Source organism: Platalea leucorodia (assembly GCF_965183815.1).
Source record: "Platalea leucorodia genome assembly, chromosome: 5".
Lineage (NCBI taxonomy): Eukaryota > Metazoa > Chordata > Aves > Pelecaniformes > Threskiornithidae > Platalea > Platalea leucorodia.
In genome coordinates this window covers 80,089,376-80,106,634 of record NC_138827.1, presented here as the reverse complement: position 1 = coordinate 80,106,634, position 17,259 = coordinate 80,089,376, and the positions used below count along the sequence as shown (strand labels likewise).

The 17,259-nt window shown below is 39.8% G+C and overlaps 1 protein-coding gene across 1 annotated transcript in view; it reads left to right on the top strand.

The window, feature by feature from the left end:
- The first annotated feature begins 8 nt into the window (after window positions 1–8).
- Window positions 9–17,259, top strand: part of UBR3 (ubiquitin protein ligase E3 component n-recognin 3) — a 119,370-nt gene continuing 102,119 nt past the window's right edge. The window contains exons 1-4 of the mRNA XM_082313627.1: window positions 9–545; window positions 14,657–14,796; window positions 15,200–15,358; window positions 17,068–17,211. Coding sequence (XP_082169753.1) covers window positions 97–545; window positions 14,657–14,796; window positions 15,200–15,358; window positions 17,068–17,211 — 892 coding nt within the window. The 5' untranslated portion in view covers window positions 9–96. The remainder of the gene's footprint in view (window positions 546–14,656; window positions 14,797–15,199; window positions 15,359–17,067; window positions 17,212–17,259) is intronic.

The window sequence follows — 17,259 nt, the reverse complement described above, 5'->3', positions numbered from 1 at the left end:
GAGAGGGAGGCGCCGCTGGGAGGGGAGAGAGGGCGGCGGGGGGAGCCCCAGAGCCGGGAGCCCGGCGCAGCCGTAACGGCTCCTCAGTTTCCCATCATGGCGGGGGCCGGCGCCAGCGGCCGGGATAAGCGGGCGACGGCGGCGCGGCTGAAGACGGCGCTGGGCGGCGAGAGCGGCGCGGCGGCGGCGGGCGAGCTGCGGGCGCTGCTGGAGCGGGTGCTGGCCCCGGCGGCGGGCCCGGGCGGCGGCGGCGAGGCGGCGGCCGAGGCGCTGGAGTGGTGCCGCTGCCTGCTGTCGGGCGGGGAGCCGTGGGACAGCTTCGTGCAAGCCGTGCGGGCCTACGACCCGGCCACGCTGTGCGGCCTGGTGTGGACGGCCAACTTCGTGGCCTACCGGTGCCGGACGTGCGGGATCTCGCCCTGCATGAGCCTGTGCGCCGAGTGCTTCCACCAGGGCGAGCACGCCGGGCACGACTACAACATGTTCCGGAGCCAGGCGGGGGGCGCCTGCGACTGCGGCGACAGCAACGTCATGCGGGAGGCCGGGTGAGCGCCGGGCGGCCTCGGCGGGGCGGGCGGGCACCTGCCGGCGGGGGCGGCCCCGCGGGCCCAGCGGCCCCCCCGCTGGTGGCGGAGGTGTGTCCGGAGCGCGGCGTCCGCCCGGTGCCTCCCTGCGCGCCGGGGGAGGGCGGTAAGCGGGGCACCGGCTTCCGTCTGGGTCGCCTGCCTCCCTCCCGCCCCGGCTGCGGGTCTGACGAGGCTCTGTGGAACCGGCGCCGCGGGGGGGCCGGCCCCAGCCCGGCGGGGGTCCGGCGAGGTGGCTTCCTTCTTTGTTGTTGTGCGTCTGCCTTTTTTAGGACGCTTATGCAAATCTCGTTGCCCTTGCACCGAGTGCCTGCCTTCAGGGGAGTCGGTAAGGCGGAGTGCATGGGAGGCAGCACCTGTCAGCTCCCAGCTAGCTGCCTTGGCCTAGCACACCTAACCGTAAAGTGTGTCCAAGTACTTTTGGACTTCATGTGAGCAAATACGCCGAAATGAACAGATTGAGGAAGAGGGAGCCATTTTTTTGTGTGTTTTCCCAGTCTGCAGTTCATCTTGCCTTCTGTTTTTGCTATTCTCAGCTTTAAATCAAGGAATTTGGTGACTCTTGGATGGGTACAAGAGGGCAGGGTTTGGGGGACGTCAAATGTCCTTTGTATTCTGTAAACCTGCAGACCTACTGGAGGCAAGACTCAAGTACCTGGTCAGAAGAAGAGGAATGTGGTACCTCATTGTACCCTCCTTTGTTCCCTTTGTGCTCAACGGTAAAAGGAGAGATCAGTCAGTCAACCGGTTACTGGGTGGAGGTGATACCTAGCCAGGAAACTTCAAATTTCACTGCTGGGTGTCTTTTTGGAGCTCCCTCTGTTCCTGTTCGTTCACCAGAGAGCTAAAGGCTTCACCAGAAGACAGTTTGGAGTGCTTGAGTGAGGCTTCTCTTCTGAGTAGCTTTCTAGAATAGTCCCTGTCTTGATTGTCTTGGCCTTGGTGAGATGGCATGCTCTCATAAGAGCCATCTCGTCTCTTCCTGGTAAATCCTGAGTTGTGATGTACCTAGCAGAAAACACTAGGAACATATAGAAATACTAAAACATTTTCCTTGGTTCTTTTCACGTTCTTAACATTTACGATGTATAATTCTGCATCACTCATTCTGCATCTTAAGATTCCTTCTCTTTTTGCGTTTCTACTTAGAGATTTCACTAATTCTGCTTTTTTTCTGTTGCTTGAAGGTTGTCACGTTGGCTGGTTCTTTGTGTTTGTAGTCACCATTCTCCTGCTCTAGGCCTTGAGGTGGCTTCATTCTTTGCCTCTTGTTATGTTTTTTTCCCTTTTGCTTCTCTTGCTGTCTGCCTTTGTCATGTCTTCATTATTCCTTTTTGGTGGAATCTTTTCTTATTGGTAGACTCCCTCCAATGGAAGAATTTATTTCCTCCTTTTGTTTTCATTGACCTTCAGTGGTTTCAAGGGGCTACTCCTGAAGTGATTCTTTACCAGTTCTTGTTCAACTTCTGGTGATTCTGCTTTCCTCAGTATCATTGAAGTAACAGTTCCCCTTGATCTTGAGAAGTAAGAAAAAAAAATTTGATGTCACTTCTTGCATTGCTCAGTGTGGGATAGTTTTAGGGCTTGTCTTACTGGTAGGATTTTAATAGAGCACAGACAAATTAATCTACTTTAAGTAGATATTAAAATGATTTCTGATGCTGCTCTCATCCCAGAGTTTATAGCTTTCACAATTGTCTTTTCCTATTTTAAACAGTTTTCTTCTTGAAGAAAGCTGGTTTAATAAAGAATAAATAAAAAATGCTGTTGAATTTGCAGTGTAAACAGATGCAAACCCTGAGGGAGTAAGAGTATTCTCATTTCTCTCTTATATTTACCCTACTTAATACTTTTAATAGTCAAATTTGAGAGTAAATTGTCTTGGGTGTGAGGTAGGTCCCTTCGGGAGGGTTGATGGTTCTACGTAAAGAATCCCATAGTATCCGCTCAGAAACAACACGCTTGAGTTGAGCAGTAGATTTTTCCAGTCCTCCTGGACATCCAGGAGGACAATACATGGCAGTATACGGGGTGCCTGCACTCGGCATAAGGTCGCTCTGCTGATCTAAAGAACTGATGTTAAGCCAGTGCAATTGAGTGAACTAGAAACTTTGTTTGCTGAGCAAGACAAAGTAAGTTAAGCTTAAACAAATGTAGAAACGTTAATGTGTGCAAACACACACAGAGTTTTGCCTGTTGACTTGAAGCGCTTCAATGCAGTATGTTTAGATAAACTGATTTAACTTTGTGTATACAAATCAATTGCACAATTATAAAGGCAATGCTTTTCATGTTGAAGTTAGGAGGCCTTCATGGTAGATTCAGGAAACCGGAGTGTGTCTAGCCCGATATAACCTTGGACACCACAGCCTAGGCTTCTATTAATAGCAAGGGAATCAAATGTGGAGCCTACTTACGAACTTTATCTGCCACCTGCCTGCTCAGATAAAATTTTGTGTAAATACTGTATACGAATATTATAGTAATAGTAGTTTGTTTCTGTTGGTTCTTGCTATCTGATCTCCCTGGTCAGAGTTTTCTGATTTAATCCATCTCGAAAAATACTCCTGATGAAGTCTTAGTTAACTGATCTGCTGTAAAGTAAATCTCTCCAGCTTACCATCTGGAATATCTTTTCATTTTCTTTAGGGTGGCTAATGTAAATCTAAAGATGGTTTGGTCTGGGGTATAAGGATGTGCGTGTTAATCTTCTATTACTAATTAAATCTATAATTAACTTTTTAGAGATAACCGAGTGTTAATTTTTTATTTCTGATGCCTTTATATAAGGAAGCTGGAATACAGTGTAATAGACAGATACTGATTTGTTTTAGGTACCTTGTGTAATTCTCATTTGTTTTAGAAAAATCAGATTGTCATGCTCCTGAACCTTTTGATTCCCATGCAAATTTCAGTGGTTTTGATGATTAAGTTGATTGCAGTTGGTCTGATCTACTAAATGTAGTTTATACTTTAGAATAAATATCCAAGTTTGTAAATGTAGCTGCTTGTCAAAGTACTCAAAACTGTAGCTGTGGCAAGGTTTAATAGATTTTAAGATCCAGTGATATGTCAGTAGGTGAAAATAGTTTGTAGTCCTCTCCCATATGGTATCTAGCCATGGGCAAATGAAATTTTGCAGCTCCATCAGAGATAATTAATTATGTTTTGAAGAAGGCAAAATCTTCAGTTCTAAAGCATTTATAGTAGACATATGCTCATAGTTCAGCAGGCGAGTTCATCTGTTGGAGGAAAAAAACCCATGCAGTTGGACAGGGAGAAATTCAGACTGGAGTATTTTTTGGTTGGTAGATGATCTTGTGTTATAATGAAACTCGATAGTTTATAAAATAAGCTTGAAGAAAGCAATATGCCATGTGGTTATAATAAGAGTATAACTAGTCAGTAATCTGTTACTGATGGGTACTGTCTTCTTTCTGTGGCTGTCTTGTTCTGGTTCCCCTTTAAGTCTGTAGGCAATAACCTGATATACTAGAGAGCCTCTACGCTTTGGCTATTTCATTCCCCCGTGTCCTGTTTCTCAGTATGCCTCACTGTGTGTTGACTTATTTGTTAAATTAATCATGTGGGAAGCAGATGTTTTAGTGCTGCATAACAGTACAAAGAGAATAATATCTCCATCAAGGGTTGCATATCCTGAAAGGCAAAAAGCCAGGTTAAGAATTTCATTGAACAGGTTTTTGCATTGATGTTTGTCATGTATTTGATGGTACTTATGGGAACCAGTGGCTCCACTGACATAGAGCATTGCCTTCTCTTATGACTTGTATCAAAGGGTCTAAGAAATTATCAATTTCCACTTGCGACAGTGGGCTGTTTCTTTATTAGTAGGCATGTGTGAAGTAAAAAGACCCTATAGTTATACGAAAGGTAACTGTTACAGATTGATGTTATATGCCGCGTGTTCAAACGCACCTTCAGGTACCTACCTCTAAGCTTTCTGCATCCTGTCCCTACTGATCCATACTTACCTTTCCCTTTAGCTCTGTGAGTGTACATCAGTGTGGGTTTCATGGACATCCTGTCTGAGCTACACACTAGATCAGACTTCTCTCTTCTCCCTCCCCCCCTTCTTTTTTCTTTCCTTCATTATGTCTCTCTTGGAGACTGATATATCTGTTAGGTCTACCATGATCCCTTACGAAAAGGCTGGAAAATTCTCTTTGCCTCCTGTCACTGCCAACAAGTATGAGAAGTATATTCTTAGTTTCTAGCCTGCTAGTTTTCTCCTGCTTTAATTTATTTAGAATTGGCTCTTTTTTCAGTGCATTAAAATGTTCGTACCCAGTAAGTATTATTGAATAGTTAATTTTAGTTAAATTTAAATTTTGGACAGTAGATACCTAGTATTGATGACCTTTGCTACTCTGTCCCCGTATCCTTCTTTCCCTCCTTCTGACTCTATTCCTTATTTTATCCCTTTTCAGAGGCACTTCCTTACAGGAACTCATTTCAATAGAAATGGCCTTGCTGTGCTGTTTGGGAGTTATGGAAGAACATATTCTATTCCTTTTACTTTCTATTGCTAAGTAAGAGTAAAGGACCTTTTTCCTATTCTAGACTTGAAAAAACTTTAACAAATAGAGTGACAATGAAAAAGCAGGCTTGCTGTTGAGAAAGCTATTATTAATAGTTACCTTTGGGTGTTTTCTGTGCATGTTTATCAGGCAAGGTCTCTTATATCATCTTGGGCTGCAGCAGCTGTGATCCACTTAAGATCAGAAAAGTCATATCTGGCTGCAGCTGAGTTCTGGGACATACAGGGAATTAACTATTTTACTGGCATTAAGTAGATTATGCATTTATTTTATGGAGTGTTTTGCAACAGCGAATCACCTATTTAGCATACATATAGCATGTTGCTGCTTTAAGGTTGTCCCTTCCAGTGTGACTCTATCAGCTGTATTCTTTAACAGTAGACAAGAAGGTTTCAGTTCTGCAGGACCTAGGCTAGGTTTGGTAATGCAGCGTCAAGGAGGGAAGAGTGCTCTTTTGGACCTTTCTTCAAGAAGTTGCTGAAACAGATGCTTCATCAACAGGCTGAGATCCTACACATTGTCAAGGAGTTTAGCCTCTGAGCATTACGAAACTACATAAAAACATCCTTGTGTTCAGGATTGTTGGGCTCGTACAAATGGCGTTCTGTAGAATCTGTCAACTCCACGCATCTTCTCTGCTTTTGAAGTCCTTTGGACAACCAAGGACTTCTGGCTGAAGGGGCTGAGGAGAAGTGTGAGCTGTACTGCCTGTAAGCTTGGCATGAGAGTCTGAACAAACCCATGGTCATGTACTTCTGGTGAGTGCAGCTCTTCAGAACAAAAACTCCACTATCTGATGTTCCACACACAAGGTACAGGAATTCATGCTGGGATTCACACTGACCACAGCATTTCAAAGAATTACTGCAGTTACCATGCAGTAAATAATTGATTCCCTCTACCCTCCTCCCCACCTCCCCCAGATGTAAAGCTCAATATTTTGTATTGCTGCTTAGGATTCCACAGTAACATTCAGTAGTTTTTGCAGAGCTTCATGTTAGGTCTTATCCTTGGAAAGCAAAAAGATTTCAGATCACTGTGTTGATTAAGTCCATCATGACATACAGTGAGCTCACAAACCTGCCTGTCTTGATTTCTCTTAAGAATGTCTCTAATTAGGACTTCATCAGCCTCTAAATGAGTTGCTGCAATGTTTTCCAAATGGTTTACAGCCAAGTGATAATTTTGTATTGCTGCTTTTAGAGCTACGGCCTGACTAGATGCCGTGTACTTTATACATGCCTCAGGAATAACGTGCAGTTTTTTCAAAGGCGTCAATAAGATACTCAAATATATCAGTATACATAACTTTAAACATTTAGAAGCCTGAACTCTTGCTGTGTTAGTCACTGAACAAGCTTAAAATAAATGATGGTTCTGGCCCAAAGCTTTTGCTGATAGGGCCAGTCTGGTTTGATGAACAGAACAGTACTCTGAAGATGGAGCTCACAAGATATGACTGCTGTATATCTTGCCTTGTCTGAAATTGGCTTATTTATTCTATGACTTGTCTATTGCTTTGTAATATACCTTGGTATATATTCAGTTTAAGAAGAACTGGTGTTCTGGAGGTCTGTGGAAGCAGCCTTGTTTAGATTTGGGCTAACCAGTGTTGATTTTCAGTTCCTTTGCTTTGATCCCACCAACTTCTAAAGCTCCTTTTATCCCTTTTGTGAAACTATCAGCTGTCCAGGATTCTAAGTTTGCTCTGTCAGGGTGGAGTGTTACTTGTCTGCTACATATCTGATCTACATGGAGCTGTCGATGGATCTGTTGGCAATGGAATAAACGTGATTTTGGGTGTATGTTTGGGGAACACATTCCTAAAGAATTTTTGTCTCTTAGATCTTTCTTAAAGACAATTAATATAGGTTGATTCAGAGTTCAGGTCATTCTTCCTTATCACTTGCAGAATATCAGGAATGTTACATTTTAAATAAATCCCAGAATGGTATCTGACAACTGCAGGTGATTTTAATTAATAGTATCCTGGGTGCACTCCTCTATGGAGGGTTCTGGTAGTAAGCTTTGAAAATAATATGATGAATTTTCTTTACATTGAAGTAATAGAGATAGCCATTTGGGTGTTACAATAACAAGGACTATATAATGAGCTCTGTTGCCTTTGTCAGGATGCATCTCCCCATTTCTGCACAGCGCCTGCAGTGATAATAGCTCTGGTATGAAACTCATGTACACTTACCTTTCCAAGAAAACTGCAAATTACGTATATATGCACCATGTCTGTTGGAGGCCTGACCAAAGTGGTATCTTCAGCTTAAGTTGATAGCTTTTATTAAAATCCACATATCTTACTCAAATCCTGAAGAAATGAAGGTTGTTTTTACATTTGTCTAGCCCTATGCAGTCGCTTAGAACTTTGTCAGCTGAAGTATTTGGGCCAAAATATTACATGCTGTATGTTTGACCTGTTTAAATTTTCTTGGGAAAATTTTCTTAGCCAGAAAAATATTTTTGTTAACTCTATTTTGGAAACTTGATTTTTGTTCTTTAAATAGAAGATGTACTCCCCATGTGCTTTAATGTAGATAATTGATGGGACTCTGAAAGCAACTGGGCAGGGAGATTGTATGTGAACTAATGGTTTGGGAAAAGCGAGGGCCAAGCAAAGATGGTTCTGATGCGGGCTCAGGACCAGCTATTCTGTTTGCTGACCTGCCTGCTCTCAGACCTGCTTTTGAAGTCGGCTGGGAATTCTGCTTTGTGAATGCTATGTAAGGCTAAGAACTACAAAAAATCAGATCCTAAAAATTATTAAATTAAGAACTAGAATATGCATTGTATCTTAATTTCTCTATCTTTAGGTCCATATTTAAAAAAAAAAAAATACTGTTAGACTCTATGCTGTGAAAGAATTTTGAACGTCAGTATTTTTCTTGTGGGCTTTTCTAATGTTACCCTTCATGAAGATTGCTTTTTAGAGTTGAGTTTGAAGAGTATTCTCATCAATGCCTTCTTCAGTACAGTGAAATACTACATTAACTGCTCATTTGAGAAGTACCATTCCTTTTCTCAACTGAAAAGGCTGCAGTTCCTGTTGGACAAGATGATTAGAGACTGTATTTGTACATGCAAATGGACAAATTAGGATAATTTTAATAAACTTAATATTGCCATTAACAGCGTAACCAAAGCCCTTTTAACTTGTCAGGGCTTCACTTTGCCATCACTGTGATGTTTGAAAAAGCTGCACCAAAGAGAATGACTATTATATTTGTCAGTTAGCTAGATGTGTGTTTGTTATTGTACAAATATATTTTAAATTGTGTGTGAATTGAAGCTTTTCGATCAAACTAGGTAAATGTAAGCTGTACTTAGCTGCAATTACAATGCAGTAATTATATCCCAGAGCATCCACCCATATAAAGACAATATTTTTGCAGCAGAAGATCGTGTTACTCTCTTGAATTACTGTATTGTCTATCAAAATGCTCAAATTCAACAACTTTGTGGGTTCATTCAAACATAGGCTCAGCTTCAGCTCTACTCAGAGGTCAGTTGCTTCTCATTCTCATTGTATTTCTAAGGTCTTACAATTGAAGCTGCCGAATCTACTGTTTCTGATTGATAGTGGGTACTTGTATACTAATGAAACTCCTTGTAGTTTTATCTACTATACAAGGTGTTTATGTCTGAGGACTAACAGAATAATAGAAATGCTCTTCTGCAGAGCTTCTTTGTCTGCTTCTTCTTTGAACTGGAGAGCTTGCTTCACTGAAGGGCGCTCGATGTAGCGCTGAGCGCCAAGGGAGCTTCTGGTGACTCACTGCTTCTCTTCCTGCTGTTCTACAAATATTGGAATAACTTCTAAGAGTCTAATCTGTGATTTCTAGCCTCCTAACCTGGCCAAACAGCTTTGTCATGAAGGTTTAGAGCCTGGAAAGATGTCCTTTAAAGGTGTTCTTGGGTTTTTCTTCTTGGGAATCCTTTAATTCTTCTGCCATGTTTCATTGTCCTCCATTATTAACTCTAGTGTCTCTACTTTGGAGCTTTCCTGGTTAGATAGGTTAGACTGACACCTTTCCAGTTGGCTTTGCTTCTCATCACAGTCCCTAATAGCAGAAATGCAAGTATTCAGTTTTCTCTCTGAACTCCTCTGTAGCTTGCAGCTTTCTTAAAGAGCAGAAGAGCTGTCATTCCTCAGACCTTGAAGTCAGTACCGCATTGATTCACTTTTGGAAGCCTCTTTTGCAGGTGAAAGGAATTTAACTATTGAAATTTAGTTACTGGGGGGGGGGGAGGAACACACAAAACTTAATTTTCAGAGGAACAGTTAGTTTATTTCTCTGCTTTTCTTCATTGTGTTTGTTGTTGGTCAGGGACAGTGAACTTACATAAAGCAAGGCTACAATATATCAAAATCCTTTTTCATCAAGATAATTTTCTAATCTTGATTATGCAAGTTATATTTTGTTCTGAATTAAGATTTGTTTTAATGTGAACTGCAGAAGCAGGAAAAAGCATTTAAACACTCTTTACCAGTACATAAAGAATGAAAAATCAGTTCACGAGAACTCTTAGAGACAATTGTAAAATAAAAAATATTTTGCATCTTACATCTATTTTGTAGCTTCAGTGTACATAAGAATAGTGTTAGTTTTACAGTGGGGACAAAATGCATACTCTTCTTAAAGTGTGTGTTGAATTCTTATTTACAAAACTTACTCGTTTGAATACTTTATGAAACATTACATGAGATTGTCAGTCATGTGGTATACAGTATGAAATGTATGTAATGTCTTAAATAAAAGCTCGGTTTAGATTTGACATTGTTACTGAATTGAAGAATCATGTAGATATTTACTTCCTTTGCTTAGGAATTGGCTTCCCGTAGTTTTTACTTGGGTCCTGTCCCTTGAGTCCCAGATTCTTGTCCCTAAAAGCTTCTGTCGGAGTCAGGTACTCATAGTGCTGTAGTACTGTAAGACTTGTGAAAATGGGATGCCTTCTTTTGACAGCTTTATGATCCAGTTTAAAACAAATGATTTTTAAGCATGAGGAGGCAGGGGACAAAATAGCGAGAGAAAAGTGAGAGTAAAAATAGTCCCCCTGTGTATGCATGAACTTATGTCAAGTTTCTGGAATGCAACTGAAACTTGAGACGCTGTGGGATGTAGTGGAAGGAGGGCTGAGCAAACGTTCAAAAGCTGTAAAGGTGGGGTCTGGCTGCTACTGAAGGCATTTATCAGCTGCTGTAATAACTGGGGAAGTTTAAAAATTCTCCTTTGAAGTGGAGGAGTTGGCTTCACAGCAAGCCATGTATCTACCTGATCTGCTGGTCAGGACAGCATCCTCCTGCATTGCTGGGCTTTTGGTTTTCCATTCTCTGTGTTTTGCTCTCTGTCAGGTGAACGAGCAAAGGGAGGATGGCAGGATGATTCGGGGATTTCAGTGTGATTTCCAAGGAGGCAGGTCTGTGAGTGTTCGTTGATTTAAGCTGGCCCAGTGAAATTCTTGGGGTTTTATTGGGGGTGGTTTTTTTTGTTGTTGGTTTTGTTACGTTTTGGGGTTTTTTAAGTAAATAACTTCGCTAGCTTAGCTTCTGAGCTGTTTTAACACTGGATCCATCGAGTGACAGTGGTGGAACAATTAAGAGGGCTGAAGACAGAATTGTGGGAGGACTGGCCTAGCTTAACTTAAGCAGTTGTGAAACTGTAGCCTAAAGCAAAGGAGTTATTTTACCTGAAGCCAATTCTAAAATACATTTTGGAAATTCATGGCAGAATTATTAAAGATGGAAATAGCAGGAGAGAATGGAATGAATCTGAAAAGTCTAAAGTGAAGGTTGCTCAGAAGATGTCAACGTTGCTACATGGTATTCCTTACTCATGTAGATGTCAACGATGTTCTGCATCTTACAAATAAGGTATCGATGCAGCATAAGAAATTTCAGGAATTATATTTGAAGTCATGTGGACAAGGTTCCTTGTTAAAGCTCTGTTTTTATTTAATTGCAAGTTACTGTGTTACTCTCTCCTTTTGCTGAAATTAGCCTTGTCTTTTTGTGAAAAAGCAATTTCAAAGGTAGGAAACTGCGTAGAAAACAAAAATCAGAATATACTTTTGAATCGGAGACAAGAATAAGGAAAAAAGATGATGGTTTTGTCTCCCTGTAGACCTGTATTTTAGTACTTCCATGTTAGGCCTTCAGTGAGATAGGGCGTGAGTATCTCGGGCTAATGAATTGGCACTCTCACTGAAATACAACTATTCTTAAAGCTCATTATAGTATAACAGTAAAAATTATTTACAAGGAAGACTGTATAGCACAAGAAATATGGTGTACTAAAGATTAAATAGGAACTACAGGCTTGTTAGAAAAAAGTATTTTGCAATATTGAAATCATGTAATAAAGCTTAGATCAAGGTGATCTGTCAGTTATCTAGTCAGTCTTCCTCTCCATAGTTTTTTTTTTTTTTTGAGCTTCTTTAGAATAAATGTATTTCATATCAAGTTTATATCCACCTTGCATTACCTCCTCTTTAAGACTTCTGCCTTCTCCAAGTGGTGGATTTTTGAGGCTTGATGTTACTAGGAGAGATCTGGAAAATGCTCCTTTTTGTTGCCCATTAAATCCCTATTTTGATACTCTCAGGAGCATTTTGAAATGTACATTTATGTAGACAGATAATTCTTTACCTGCGGTGGTGAGGAAACTCTTTTAGAAGTACAAGGAACTGATTATGGAATAGCTTTGTCTGCCGTTTGTCCAGTGACTGTGTAACCCATTGAGAAGTTTGTCACGGGTGTCTCTTTCTGCCTGTATAAGAAGTTTCAACTTGTTTCTTCCTTGGCACAGCTTGGGGTTCTGGCTCTTCTTTAGTTAAAACAGCTGTTGTTTTAACTCTGAAGATCTTCCAAGCCAGTGTCTGGCATTTTGGTCAATATTTGTAGAAGAATTGGATAGCACTCTAAAGGCGATAGAGCTTTGAGTAGAACAGAGCGTCGGTATTTCAGGATTGTGGAAGTACCATACAGTGGCAGGATTTGTTTTCTGTAATTCGGCATGAAACGGAGTCTGATGGGTGAATATTATAAACTTGGGCTCAGTAAGATTTCTTCAATGTGGTTTGTAAATAATAAAATCTGAGCATTGGATTTCTGGATCATTGTGGCTCAGATTAATTCTTGCCCTTGAAATTCAGTATGGCCAATAGCTTGTCCAGTGGCAAGTCATGTCAGTAAGGACATGTTCTGGGATCCTCACCATGTACACGTTTGTAGCTGTTAATTAAGAACAGCTACAATAGTATATTGATTTCGGACAATATTTTAATATTGCAGTCTTTGAACCGTAAATGTAGAATATGGCTTGTCTTGTAAAATGATACCGGCATTCCTACTTTAAGGTTTAGGGCCTGGTATCTAGAGATCATTCCCTCTTTGGAACGACTGCAGTTTGTGCATGTGACAGTGAAAGGATGTTTCCTTACAGTGAATCGAATTTGGGCTCTTCCTTGATTTTCCAGAACCTGTATTAATACAGTAATAATAGCACACTTTGTAAGTCAGTAGTGCTTTCTTGGGAATCTCGAGAGAAGACATGATTCATAACCTTCAGCTACAGGGTATGTTAAATGTGGGATAATTAATCCATAGGCTGATTCACAAGTGGTATGCTGGCATAGGCTTCTTGGGGAGCAGAGCTTTTTATTTTCTGTGGAAGGAAGCCTTGTGCTTAGCAGAAGCTGGGATTCAAAACAACTTTATGTGTGAGTTTTGTTACCGTGGCTCCCTTAGCTTGTGATCATAACCAGTGAAAATGTATTTTGGCTGAATGCAAAATATACTGGGAGGACCAGTAAAAGATTTTAAAACACACTGCACAGTAATTCTTTCCTTATGTGTCTTTTAAGTCTTTATTTGCTTTTGATCTTTTCTTTATAAGGATAGTGGTGAAAGGGAAACCAAATACCTTTAAGATAATAAATGAGGTACCATATTGCAGCATAGATCAAGCCAGATTTGTGCTTTATGGCAGTTGAGGTTTCTGTATGTGGATGAGACAAAAGTGAATGACAAAAGTGAAAAAGTGAATGACTTCTCATAACTTCCGTGAATGTCATTTACAAAAGTGAAAACCATCCATTTGTGCATTAATTAACAGAAAGTTGTCAGTCATCATTGAGCTCTTTCTGTCAGCACTACTTCCCCTCCCCCCCAGGGATGGATAGGCTGTATATACACACTGCAAATCATCTGGCTAGTACTGTCCTTGTTTACCTTTTCTTAATAAAAAGTGTCATCTGTAATGTGTAAGAGCAAAAGAGAAGCCCTTAATCTTTAGTCTTGTGAAGATGCTAGCCATTCTTGTGCAGATGCGATCTTAATTGCTGGACTTGTATCCTCTTTTTTTTGTGTGTGTGTGTGCCCTAAATTCAGATACTTGCCTTGTGGCTTTCTTCTATTTCCTTCTTCTCTTGAAGGTGATACTTTAATGGTCCTTAAAGAAGAAAGGCACATGTTGTAGAAAGTAGCGGGCTTCTTCTGGAAAATAGGGCATAGCAAATATAGTGAAGACATGCATAAATTCAGAAAACAATTTTCATATTCAAACAAAGCTGAATCCATTTCTGAATCTTTATGTTGAGAAATTACTGGTAAAATCTAGTGAACCTTTCCAGTAAAGTTTACTTTTGTATGATGTGTTTTTAGACTCTTTATTCCTTGTTAGCTTCTTTTTTGACATGGGTAAATAACTCTTTGATGTTGGTAAATGTCCTTTCTAAAAATAGATTGGAAGCAGAAAAGTATTCAGTGGCTCTTGAGTCAGGCTCACGTTAAGTCAGTGGGAAATCATTCTGTCTGCTCTAATGGGGTTTGGCTCAACCTCATGTCATTGTGCGTTAGCCAAGCCTCAACTACTGCCATACAGGAATTCTCCAAAGAAGAAATGTTTTATTTTCTTTTTAAATGAAACAATTTGCACAATTTTTGCAGGGTGTTTCTATCGTCCTTTGATAAGTAAATGTTAGTTGCTATACATTTCAAATAAATACTCATCCTGCCAACTCTTACGCTTTTGGAAGTTGTTTTTATTAATATCAACAGACATTTAAAAAGTCATTATCTGAATGAGGACTTGAAGAATCAGGCCAGCCTCTGACTATTTCACAGAAGGGAGAGGAACTGTTTTAGTTTGATATTTTCAATTAGGCTGTTTAGAAATTGGGAGGTATGTCTTGATAAAGAAAAATTCAGTGTTCTTCTAATTGTTCAATGGAAGATGCTTCTAACATGTATGGGAAGAAACTGGGATGTTAGATAGTGAACTTTGAGAAGGGAATAAAAATTGGCACCTTTATAATTTGCTGGACTCGGAAACAAAAGGAGTTTGAATATAGTAGTTGGCATTTTAGAATACCATTTCCGCACCACCTTTAATGTAAAAATATATACTCTCTGAAAAATGGAAAAAGTAATGGTTTTCTTAGTATATGTTAACTCTGCTGAGCTGTGCTTGGCTAACATTTTTCTCATCTGTTTTATAGGTTTTGTAAAAGACACCGGATTAAGTCAAATTCAAATGTTCCATGTGTCCCGAAAGACTTGTTGATGATGTCAGAATTAGTTCTTCCACAGTTCATCTTTAGTCTTATTCAGCACTTAAGAGAGGGGTATAATGAGCCTGGTATGTTTTAAATTTGCATGTATCTAGCATATCTTACCATGCTGCTATCTCTTGCTTTGCAATCTGTGAAGACACAGTACATGAATATATGAATGCTATCTATAGTTTATGTAATTGAATTTTGTGCCTCTCTTCCTAACGAGGTTACTGCCTGGCTAGGAGATTTGATTTTGTTTGCTGCTGAAGAGCTTCTTAAATATGTTTTAAGGGTAACCTAGCATTGTTTTGAGCTCATCCAGAAAATGAAATCAGGATTAATTTGAAACTTGTACATGTGAATTTTAGAGCATTATGAATATATAAATTAATTTCTTTTGTGGTGGTCATAGCTGTTCTGCCTTGTGAAGGTCTTGGCCAAATTACATGACATTTAGACCAAAAGTTCTTGTTATGTGGTTTTCAGCTCTTGATCTGCCATCAGAGAAAGACCTTCATAAAATCCTCCAGGTTTTGGAGCCTCATGTTTCCTTTCTAGAAGACTTGACCAAAATGGGAGGAGCAATGCGATCAGTTCTTACCCAGGTTTTGACTAGCCAACAGTTCTACAAAGATCTTAGCTCTGGTACGTTTGTGTTATTTCTAATAGTTAAATTTTCAAATTATGAAGAATTTAAGGGCATAAGTTTTGTTTATCACTTCAGCTTCTGCATGTTTTTATTTGACTTCTCAAAACACAGAAAAATGCATGTTTTTAAGGATTTGTTGTTGTTGTTAGAAGGCGGGTGGGCATCAGGAGCAACTAGAAACATTTGTTACTGAGACCTGTAAGAGCAAATCTCTTATCTTCTGTGTCCCGGATAACCGTATAAAGATATATCATTTCAAAAGAGTTTTTATTATAAATCCATTCTCTTTAAAGAGAAGTGAACGTGGCAGCTTAGTACTTCCAAATAAGGCATATCAAGCTTATTCAAAGTGGAATATGTCTAACTTATTTTAGGATCTGCTCTCACAGAGGTTACTGGAGGAGATGTGAATGGCAAAAGGCCATTGTCTGTCCTGCACTTGTGTGCAAAGCCTTTTTTCTTTTTTTTCTTAAACACCCCCCCGCCCAATTATTTATTCCATCCTGTGCCAAATCACAATGAATCTGAAAATGCTGATCTGAAAATGCTTTGAAATTAACCCCAAAACACCTAGTGTAAATGAACTCCATCTTATTTTCTTGTGATTAGAAGGTGTCTTTTTTGAGTCCCTTTGCATGCTTCCTTTGCATAGGTATGGAACAAATACTAATTACTGTAGATTTAAGTTGCCATAACTGGCTTGGGCAGCAGGTAGTTGAAGAACAGGCAATCTCCAAATGTTTATTTGAAAGGAGAAATACTTAGGAAAGCTGCCTCAGGGACAGTTGTCTTTATTCTGTTTCCTTCCTCTTTTTCTCTCCTGTTTAATAATATTTGAATGGGAGAAGTGTAATGACTTCTCTTTTCCTATATGTGCTGGATTTCCTGAGATAGAAAAGTAGAGAGGGAATGGGAAGTAAGGCATTCATTATCTGGACGCTGGGAATGGAGAATATGTGTGTCTGAGTAGGTACAGTGTCTGGGTAGGGAAAGCAAATAAAGGGAATTTAGAGCAAAACCTGCCCTTCTGACTTCGAATGCAAAAGGTGCACAGCTGTCATCTTTTTCATGCTTTCTCTTCCTTAAATACTTGACACAATTTGCTACTCTAAAGTTTATTTTTTCCTTATATAACAAATGTGTTGGGGTTTTTTTTAGTCCATTTCTTTGTGGAAAATTTCATTTCCCAATCATGCAGTGTGATTTTTGCTTCATCAAACAGTTGAAATGATGATATCTTTATGAATAGTTTCCGTTAATTGCAGCTGTCAAAACTTGAACTTTGAAAGAAAAATTCCAAATATTAGAAATTATATATATATATGACATAGTACCATTACTGTGTTTTTGTTGTTGTTTTTTTTTCCCCATTGGAAATCGTAGGTCCCTGTCCTTTCTGTCCAAAATCAACTGTTTTGAAATATCAAAACAAATCCTTTTTTTTGCTGTAGTGTTAATGGTGGCAGTGCTGGTAAAACAGAAATGAAGTACAAAACACTGTGTTGGAGGGGAAAAACTGAGAAGGTTTCTGGTCTTTTGGATTTCGGTTCATCAGTTGGAAAAACTTCTTAGCTTCTACATCTCATAATTGTACAGCTTATTAAAACATTGTGGACCATTTTTTAGATTGCCTATATAGAATATGAAGTATATGAACCAAGTAGCTGTTGTTGTACTTTAATGCTGTTTTACGTATGTATTCAAGGTGTTGGAGAGAATGCATGTGCAAAGAAAAGTCATGAAAAGTACCTCATTGCTTTGAAAGGCTCTGGACTGGCGTTTCCTGAGGATAAAATTGCATGTGGTATGCAGGAACAAGGAGCTGGAACTAGCACATTAGCAGTTCAAGGTTTGTGTAGAAAAATATTTTAAGAGAAGACTTGATTATTGCTGGTGT